Here is a 10,212-nt window from a genome sequence, read left to right as displayed (position 1 = left end):
AAGTTCCAAAACCAAAGACCGAGAGAATGAGTGGAAAAATGGCCAGTGGCGGCTGGAGCACACCTCAACCATTCTCCATCCCGTAACCCTGGACCTCTCTCACTCACTGCCCTACACTACGTTGCTTTGCTGGAAAAATGAAGAAAATTTGGATGCTGCTGGATTGGACGTGGTGAAGGCTTCTTCGTGCACCTCCTTTCTCAAGCTGCTGGCTGTCACAGCTCCCCCTCATGGGCCGTGGAGTAGCTTTCATTCAAGCTGGACGTATGAAGCTCTCCAAGTTGCTATTGGACCATGCCTTGCTACTTGACCTACGTGAATTCTTTGCTGAATGCGTGAAGATGTGCACCTCCCTCTGGATGAAGCCCATGCTTGGTGCTTGTTGCTGTCCTGGACGTGCTGCACTCTTGCTGTAGCCGCTGGACCGAGTGAAGGATTCCTCTCCTCTCTCCGTGAATCAACTACTGGAAGCATGAGGCACTTGCTGGATGCTGGACCAAGGTTACTGGGTGCACCGCTGCTTTCCTTGCTGGACCGTGTGCTTCTCTGTGGGCCGCGTGGCGTGTGCACCCCATGCTTACTTCTCAGCGACGCTGCTTCCGCGTGTGTTGATGTGTGCTTTGGGCCGTGACCGTGCTGGACACAAGGCTGATGGATGCTCACACCTCCTTCTCCTTTTTTAATTCACTGGGTGTGTTGAATGGGACGTGAGTGCCTCCCCATCCACGTGTTTGATGCTACTGGACTTCAAAGCTTCTTTTCCTAATTATCGGTTGCTGGATGGGACGTGGCTGTGTGCTTCAATGTGGGCCCCTTCTTTAATTCCAACTAAGGCTGAATAAGATGAATGGCCGTGGGCTTCTTTGGTTGCTTTTCCCAATTGCCAATTCAATTATAATTCACGTTGCAAGCCAAAGGTGTGGCGGCTCCCACATTCAAAAAGATATTTTGCTGAATGTTTCATCAAAATAACTTGTCCATGGGCCGAGGTTTGCTCTGTGCACCACGTCTTCATCCCAACGTTCCATCTCATCCGTTTGCACCCCCTAATTGAAATCCACACATCCTCAATCATTTTAGTTTAAAGTATAATTGATGTGGCATTTTCTTTTGACCTCCAAATGTCCCAAATTGTATTTTCAAAATTTTCCTACAATCCAAAATGAAAATAATAAGCTCAAATATTCCAAATTAATTAAAATAAAAATTTCCGATCAAATTGAGCACAATTAGGAAAAATGGGAAAATACTAGACATTTAAGTACAATTCCCTGATTAATTCTAGCACACTAAACTAAGTGAAGTGAATAAAATATTGACTCATCATTCGTCTCTGCCAAAGATACAAACCCTAGGACGTCCTAAAGCTTATATACTATTCTAAAATTACAGAAAATTAGGCCCAAGCCCAAAAATAGTGCCGTTCAGCGGTAAGTACGTCCTAAATCTGTCCAGCTCTCTTATTTCTAAAAATATACCAAAAAGCATGATTTCAAGCTAGTTTCTAAGTGTTAAAGGTTGCTTTTAGTATCAATTTTAAGCATGAAAATAACAGTTTTTCAACTGTTATAATGAAAATAAAATTTGATAGTAGGTTTTAAATGCAAAAGACAGTAATTAAACATGTATGCATGAATTTGATTAATGGAAAAGAGGAATACAAACACTTTAATGAATTAGATGGATGAGTATGTTGTTGGGGTTATCAATTTCATCTTATCCACTCTCATATACTTTTAGGAATTCATCATTCTTATAATCAATGCTAATGCCACTCTTTAAAGCACCTTGCAAGAAGGCCTATCCTTAATTACGAGTTCATACAATTCCTAGCATCCCTAATAATTAATTCTGAAGCATAGAAGCTTAAAGGCAACCAATATGCTATTGGGAGATTTTCCTCGGATCTAGATTTCCTCGTACGTTCCCATATCGACAAAATCAATAATCATGGCATCGAATGAGTTAAACAATGCATGCTTTGAGCAAAGAGGAAAACCCATAACTAATGATGAAAGAAAGCATATATCTCAAATAAGATGTTTAAACACAAATTCCATATATGAGAGTTTCACAAGATTACATTGATTCCCCAACAACAATACAAGGTTTAGTTCACCATATTCATGGTGAAACTAGATGAACAATAATGAAAGAATGAAAGATAGAACCCTAGAAGGATGAGCAGGTAGCCTCAGCATCCAAGATCTTCCTCCAAGGGTGGGAAAAGTGAGTGTTTGCTTCGTCTCAACCAAAGATACAAACCCTAGGACGTCCTAAAGCTTATATACTATTCTAAAAAATACAGAAAATTAGACCCAAGCCCAAAACAGTGCCGCTCAGCGGTAAACTACCGCTCAGCGGTAAGTGCGTGAGTTGATTCTTCCCCTCAGCAGAGCCAACGGGGTTTCCTGAGTGCCGCTGAGCGGTAGTTGCGACTTCTCCTTTTGCACTTTTTGAGTTCTTTTCTGATTCCATCTCTATCCTTCTTCACTTCTTTCACTATATTCACCTTAAAACCTGCATAAAACACTAAAATCAAGCATAAACCTGTCCAACTCTCTTATTTCTAAAAATATGAACAAAAGCATGATTCCAAGCTAGTTTCTAAGTGTTAAAGGTTGCTTTTAGTATCAATTTTAAGCATGAAAATAACAATTTTTCAACTGTTATCAGTAAACAAGTAGCAGACTCAGGGAACATTTGCTGTCCAAGGTAGGGACGACATTCTAACAACGGCCATTGGAAAGCCCGAGCACCCAGGACGTGTACGTGGAGTTCCTAGGGCGATTGGTCTTGGTGACTACTTTGACCCTACACAGAAAAACACTCAATCAATGAGTCAGGAGGCACTAAGGCAGATGGATCTTCAGTGGGAGGAAAGATTCAACCAAAGCATGAGATCAATGGAGCAACGATTCATGGAGCAGCTACAAGAACAAAAAGAAATACAAAGAGCGCTTGAAGAGAAGCTGTATTCCGTGACGGAGGGCACCATGGGGCCCGCTAAAAATCCTACACCACCTCGTGTCAACACTAGAGGATCATGCTTTGTTGTAGAACCTACTTAGTATAGCGGTCAATATGAGTTGTTGGTTGATGGGGATCCCTGATGACAAATTTATGGACACCGAAAAACGGCGCCAAAAACTTGTTTAACCCTCAGCAAGTGTGACCGAATCGTATCAAATAATAAACTCGGTAAGACCAAGTATCGTTCTCCCAAAGGACTCATGGCCTAGTTAGTTATATGATTTCTTGATTATTTAAGACTTGTGAACAAATTGTTAAAATTTTCAAATGCAAAAGACAAAAAGTAAACATGTATGCATGTGATTATCAATGGGAAATAAGAACACAAACACTGAACGAAATATATGGAAGAGTATGTTGTTGCGGTAATCAATTTCATCTTATCCACTCTCATATATTTTAGGAATTCATCATTCTTTTCATCAATGTTAATGCCACTCTCTAAATTACCTTAAACCCGATGTCTCGGCGAAGAAAGCCTATCCTTAATTATGAGTTCATACAATTCCTAGCATCCCTAATAATTAATTCTGAAGCATAGAAGCTTAACGACAACCAACCATCATATTCCTATGTCTAGGTTTATACTACTGTTGGGAGAGTTTCCCCGGATCTAGATTTTACCGTATGTGTCCATATCGACAAAATCAATAATCATGACATCGAATGAGTTAAACAATGCATGCTATGAGCAAAGAAGAAAAACCCTAACTAATGATGAAAGAAAGCATGTATCATAAATATGATGTTTAAACACAAAATTCCATATATGAGAGCTTCAAAAGATTACATTGATTCCCCAACAACAAGAAGAGTTTAGTTCACCATATTCATGGTGAAACTAGATGAACAATAATGAAAGAATGGAAGAGATAGAAAAACCCTAGAAAGAGAAGAGGAGAGCCGTCACCATCTCCAATTCTACCTCGAAGGGGTGAAAATTGTGTTTTGCGTTTTCTCCAGCCAAAGATACAAACCCTAGGAAGTCCTAAAGTTATATACTATTCGAAATATTACAGAAAAGTGGGCCTAAGCCCAAAATAATGGCGCTCAGCGGTAAACTACCGCTCAGCGGTAAGTGCGTGTGTTGAATTCTTCCCCTCAGCTGCACTTTCACCCCTCAGCGAAGCCAATGGGTGTTCATTAGTGCCGCTAACCCTAAATGTCTTTGTTATTACTATTTCCACTACAAGAAAAAATTGAATTATATACAGACAAAATCCGTATATAAGGCTCAAAATCCGTATATAACACTTGGTTACATACGACTTATATACGGACAAAAATCCGTATATAAAACTATCGTAGATAAATTATATACGGATATATCCGTATATAATTTATATACGGATTTTTTCGTATGTAATTATATACGGAAAAATGCGTATGTAAAATCCGTATATAAATTATATACGAAAAAATCCGTATATAAAATCCGTATATAAATTATATATGGAAAAATCCGTATATAATTTATATACGGAAAAATCCGTATGTAACTTATGGTTTTATAAAAAAAAATTAGATGATCTCACATCTACACCCAATAACTAATAGTTTCATATACTGATAAAAATCAAATAAAACTGTCAAATTATAAAAAATAATACCAAATATCTCTCTATTTTTATTAAAACGTGATGTTTACAACTGGATGGTCCTACCTCATTGTATCTAGATTGTCATAGGATATTACAGAAATTAAGGCAAAGGTAACTAACTATGCAATATATACTATTATACTATTGAGACAAAAATTAGTCATGTTATATTCTACTTTGGTCCATTGCAAAAGTTACAAAACCATGAAACTATGGTCAAACTGGTAGAGCTTTGGGCAAAGCCTCATGAGCAGTGACTGACAGTCTGAAGCTTGCAATAAGAGGAAATGAAGGGAGAATAGTCTCCACTTCCATCTCCAAGTTCTTCTCCATCACTCCAACCATGAATGTCAGCCTTAAGAAGTGAAGGATCTCTACATATCAGATCCCACAATGGAAAGATCTTCCTTGGCATCATAAAGTCCTTCTCTTTCAACCTCAAACTTGGACAATAGTCTCCACTTCCATCTCCAAGATAGATCAACCTCTTATCCTCTTCTGATATTGAATCTTGGATTCTCTCTATCACTAAACCCTGCAATCACAAAATAACGTCTTTCAATCTTTGATAATTGAAGAAGCTTGAACCCAACATTTCATAATTTTGTATTTATTTGGAACTCTTGGTGGGTCCTATGTCAAAAATAATCCTTATTCTGTATTTCAATCAAATCCTGTGGGCTCATACCAGAGACAAAACCAGAATGGCATGGTTGCTTGGTTAAGAAAAATTTTGATATTTTTTAAGGCCGAGAAATAAAGAAACAGCACTCCACAGTTAACACTTGTCAACATGATTAAAAATAGAAAGTAATACTTTCCCAGAAACTAGAGCCAGTTAACATCAACTTGAAAACAATATCTGGAAATGTGTATAGTTGCCAACTGCATATACCACAATACAAACCTGTAATATATATAAACACAACACTATCCATCACAATAGTTTTCATTCAACACCATACCAAACATTTTACATTTAAAATAGATATATTACATAAACTTAACAAAATATACTCAAACCTATTAATGAATTATTGAACACTTACAATATCAAATTTACGATTTTTCATACAATCAAGAGGCGTGGAAAGATTTTGTTTGGATAATGATATCTCTTCCAATACAGTGTTGAAATTGCACACAAATTCTCTAATTTTCACTTCAAGCATCTCAATTACAATCCTGAAAAGAGAAAAGTACTATTAAAATTGGTCTGTTACTGTATTTTCTGTAGCTAAATTTTAAAATTGAGACATAATGATTGTAGACCTATAACCCACAAAAGATGGCAGCACATTCTGAATGGGGTACAAGGCGTCCAATGAAGCTAGAAGAAATAAAACACGACATACTTCAATTAAATTTTTCCAAAATAATAAAAAAATTTATATTGAGATTTACAATGAAACACATGCCTCCAATTGAAATTAAACTAAAACTAATTTGAAAAAGGATACTTACACTTCATAAAATTTGCAGTATATCAATACATCAACATGGAACTTTAATTAGAAATCCTAGGAAGATGATAAGGCAATGGGAATTTTAAAAAAATATTTCTAGGATCAAACTAAAGAAAACATAGAAAAGTGTAGAACCACTTTACTTTTTAATCTTATGGATACAAAGAATGTGAGACAGTAATGTCCCATGATATTCACACTAAAATGACACCTATGTTAAAGTTGTATTTTTTTTTCCTTTTTATAATTATAATTACCAAAGACGAAGATATTTCTTTGACTACAATTAAAATATAATGAAAAGGTACTTTACTTCACTTGTTAAAAAACTTCACTTATTTCGTTTTGACCCTTTTCTCACAGTAATGATGTTACAATGATCACAGACAAAGAATTTAAGATCCAAGATAATCAAATAAAATATAGATTTATTATGTGTTAAGTCTAGGGGTGGACAAAAATCCTTTTTCCCCATCTGATAAACTTTTGCACTGTTTTGATCTATTTAGAATTCATTTCATCAAATCTGTTTTTTGGTGACTAATTGAGTACCAGGAACCTCTTTGGATGAGCTTCTTTATAAGCTCTTTTTAAAAGAGAAATATAAGAAGAACCTTTATCATAAACTAAAATTAATTTATCCATATGTTACTTTGCAGAACCTTTATCATAATTCCTCTAACTTCTTATTTTTAACTCATGCATAAACTAAATTTGGAACTTGTCAAGTAGCTATACAAACAAGTTAAAGTAAAAAAAACAAATTAAGACTCTCTATATGCCAAGGATTATGATTGAGCATTTACATATTCATGTGAATTACATCACCCCTACCTAATTTTGGGCCACACAGTGATAAATGGCATCCTTTGCATTATAAGAATACAAACACACAACCTGATTTCAAATTCATGATGATCAAGAGTTTATTACTTGAGCATGGCAATACCTATTCAATTATAACTGCTTTCTGATGGACAAATTTATGAACACCAAAATATGATGTCACAAACTTGTTTTTCAATCGGCAAGTATGACCGAATCGTTCAAGTAATAAACTTGGTAAGACCAAGTATCGTTCTTCCCAAAGGACTCACGGCCTAGTTTAGTTGTGTGGTTTATTGATTAGCTAAGACTTAAAGATGAAATATTTGGATTTTATATGCAAAAGACGAAAATTAAATATGTATGCATGAAGTTTTGATCAATGACAAAAGCAAAAGATAAACACTTTCAATGAAATAGATGTATGAATATGTTGTTGGGGGTCAATTTCATCTTATCCACTCTCATATATTTTAGGATTTCAACATTCAAATCATCATTGTTAATGCCACTCTCTAAAGTACCTTTCAAGAAGGCTTCTCCCTAATCACGAGTTCATACAATTCCTAGCATTCCTAATGATCAGTTCATAAGTGCAGGAGCTTAACGACAACCAATATAATATTGGGAGAAATTCCCCGGATCTAGACTTCCCCGTACACGCCCGTATCGACAAAATCAATAATCATGCATCGAATGAGTTAAACAATGCAAGCATTACGCAAAGAGGAAAAACCCTAACTAATGATGAAAGAAAGCATAGATCTTAAATAAAAGATGTAAAAACAAATTCCATATATGAGAGCTTCAAAAGATTACATTGATTCCCCAATAAACATACAGAGTTTAGTTCACCATATTCATGGTGAACCTAGATGAATAACAATGAAAGAATGAAAGATAAAACCCTAAAAAGGTGAAGAGGAAGCCTCAGCATCCAAGATCCTCCTTCAAAGGGGTGGAAGAGAGAGTGTTTGCTTCGTTTCAGCCAAAGATACCTAACCCTAGGAAACCCTAAAGCTTATATATTATTCGTAAATTACAGAAAATTAGGTCCAAGCCCATAAAAATGCCGTTCAGCAGTAAAGTACCGCTCAGCGGTAAAGTACCGCTCAGCGGTAAGTGCGTGAGACGTTTCTTCCCCTCAACGGCCATTTTGCCCCTCAGCGGACCTCCCGTAAGCTCCTGAGTGCCGCTCAGCGGTAAACTGCCGTTGAGCGGTGACTTCGGCTTCTCCTTTTGCACTTTTTGATGTCTTTTCTGATTCCATCTCTCTTCTTCTTCACTTCTTTCACCAAATTCACCTTAAAACCTGCACAAAAACACTGAAATCAAGCATAAACCTGTCCAGCTCTCTTATTTCTGAAACTATGAAGAAAAACATGATTTCAAGCTAGTTTCTAAGTGTAAAGGTTGCTTTTATTGTCAATTTTAATCATGAAAATAACAGTTTTTCAACTGTTATCACTTTCACATTAAAAATGTCTCACCTTCTCAATAAAATCTGTCAGGAGAAATAACAGGTCCATTGGGTAAGGTCTTACCATCCTGCAAATATATGAACTTTTAGTATCACCTAAAGGTAGGGAGGGAATGTACAAGCTAACAGATATAATTCTACTTTGAATGATATATTATTCACAGTTTTTCTCCCCTTCTTGAAACCAAATCAGAGGATAATTTTCTTGGTAATTCATATTTTACACAATTTGATTTCATAAAGTAAGGCTACACATTAAAGCTACTTTTTTATTACAAGCCACAAAAAACTTTCATGTTCGACAGAGTAGACAACCCAATTTTTATGTTGAATCTAGCCTACTTGGGTTGTACTGCTACGCCATTTCTCCATGTAGTCTTAATTATTTATAGCTGATATAGAAAAGAAATTTAAGGTAAAATGGCTTATTAATTAATAACCAAGTTCCAGATAACAATCTTAGTGGGGTTAGGTGCTCAGAACAAAATAACCTTAAAGATCATTCTATTTTTCCTGTACATTCCTTCCAAAGATAGCCTTAAAGTAAACAACTAATTCTCCTGAAATTGATGACCACAACGGGTACATGTATAGAAAGTAGTTTGTCCTTCATTTGCTGATCTCATCTGAAAATAGAATGATTGAAATAAATAATTCTGGACTATAAATAAGATTCAGATCAAATTTCCAAATATACATTATAAAGTCTAACAATACCTGTCATGGTGAAGCAGTAGCCTTCAAAACAGAAATTGGGAGAAAGTGATGCAAACCAATCTCTCCCCATTACATAACTCCATGAACATTCATACAATCATTTCATCAAAAACCTAGAGTGCATTTAAGCTTCTCTTACGAATTTCATCAAACATATTCGTGGAGTTTGTTTCTCTTCACATTTTAGGTACTGTTATAGGTTGGATTAGTTTACAAATAGTTAATATCCACATTTTATACATTCTCATCACTCTATACATAACATTTGCATTTCAGAATTAGAATAGAAGAAAACAAGAAATAGTCTTGCGTTTGTGACTCATTCAATAATATTCTCAATCACAAAACACATAAAAAAAATACCTTAAAAGCCCTCTGAATCTTCCCTAAACGCAACATCGGTAATACAAATGTCATTGTATGAAGGCCTGAAGGCGCGATTTAAACTGTAATGAGGCACCTCCGGTGAAGAAACGCAGCGGAATGATGTAAATTGGGAAGAGAACTCGAGACCAAGAGCCGAATCAGTGGAGAACGAAAACAAACCCTGAGAATCCAGGAATACTCCAAAAACGGAGACGATGCGACGCGAAGAACCCTAAAACCCTAGGTTGACGAAGGAAACCTAAAATGGATCGATTAATCCGTATATATTATCAGTAGATAAAACTTGTTTTTAGTTATATACGGATTACAACAACTACATATGGATTTTACCTTCGAAAATCTTCCCGCCATCACGCGTTAAAATTATATACGAATTTTATATATGGATATTCAGTAGATAAAAATCCGTATATAATATACGTATATAATTTATTTTTCAAAATTCGTATATAAAATCCGTATGTAATATCTGAATTACATACGGATTATAATCCGTATATCAATATCCGTATATAAATGCAATATTTCTTGTAGTGTTCTATGTTAAATTTAAAAATATTTGTTGATAACTTTGAAATTCTTATCTTCAGTTCACACGTCCTCAGAAGTAGCTGATTCATGATACAGTCATACATGAAGATGATGACATGGCTGAAGCGGAGGATGATCCTCTATCAAAGTTAATGACAAGATTACCCAGGTT

The 10,212-nt window shown here is 35.7% G+C and overlaps 1 protein-coding gene across 4 annotated transcripts; it reads right to left on the bottom strand.

Moving 5' to 3' along the window:
• Positions 1 to 4,863: 4,863 nt before the first annotated feature.
• On the bottom strand, positions 4,864 to 9,562 carry LOC148206350 (uncharacterized). Of its 4 annotated transcripts, XR_015785982.1 has the most exons (5): positions 9,486 to 9,562; positions 8,897 to 9,031; positions 8,416 to 8,473; positions 5,684 to 5,819; positions 5,018 to 5,169 (listed from the first exon to the last, which is right to left on the bottom strand). XR_015785982.1 is itself a non-coding variant. In XM_088113343.1 (3 exons), exons 1-3 carry the CDS (start codon positions 6,973 to 6,975, stop codon positions 4,879 to 4,881), a joined length of 468 nt encoding a protein of 155 aa, XP_087969469.1. In that variant the 5' UTR covers positions 6,976 to 7,044; the 3' UTR covers positions 4,864 to 4,878. The 4 variants fall into 4 exon arrangements, 1 of the variants encoding a protein (XP_087969469.1); XR_015785984.1 differs by lacking the exon at positions 8,897 to 9,031 and having other exon boundaries at positions 9,486 to 9,511; XM_088113343.1 differs by lacking the exons at positions 8,416 to 8,473; positions 8,897 to 9,031; positions 9,486 to 9,562 and adding an exon at positions 6,935 to 7,044 and having other exon boundaries at positions 4,864 to 5,169.
• Between the last annotated feature and the right edge of the window lie 650 nt (positions 9,563 to 10,212).

Source organism: Vigna umbellata, chromosome 1, assembly GCF_029865625.1.
Source record: "Vigna umbellata cultivar VRB3 chromosome 1, Vumbellata_1.0, whole genome shotgun sequence".
NCBI lineage: Eukaryota > Viridiplantae > Streptophyta > Magnoliopsida > Fabales > Fabaceae > Vigna > Vigna umbellata.
Note: the sequence above shows the minus strand (reverse complement) of the source record. Positions and strands in the feature narration are given on the sequence as shown.

Bases quoted from the DNA above. Each gene is read 5' to 3' on its own strand.
- LOC148206350 (XM_088113343.1), bottom strand. From the start codon at position 6,975: ATGCAAAGGATGCCATTTATCACTGTGTGGCCCAAAATTAG. The intron at 5,820-6,934 runs GTAGGGGTGATG...TTCTCTTTTCAG, and splicing joins ACTGTGTGGCCCAAAATTAG to GATTGTAATTGAGATGCTTG. The intron at 5,170-5,683 runs GTAAGTGTTCAA...TTGTGATTGCAG, and splicing joins AAAATCGTAAATTTGATATT to GGTTTAGTGATAGAGAGAAT.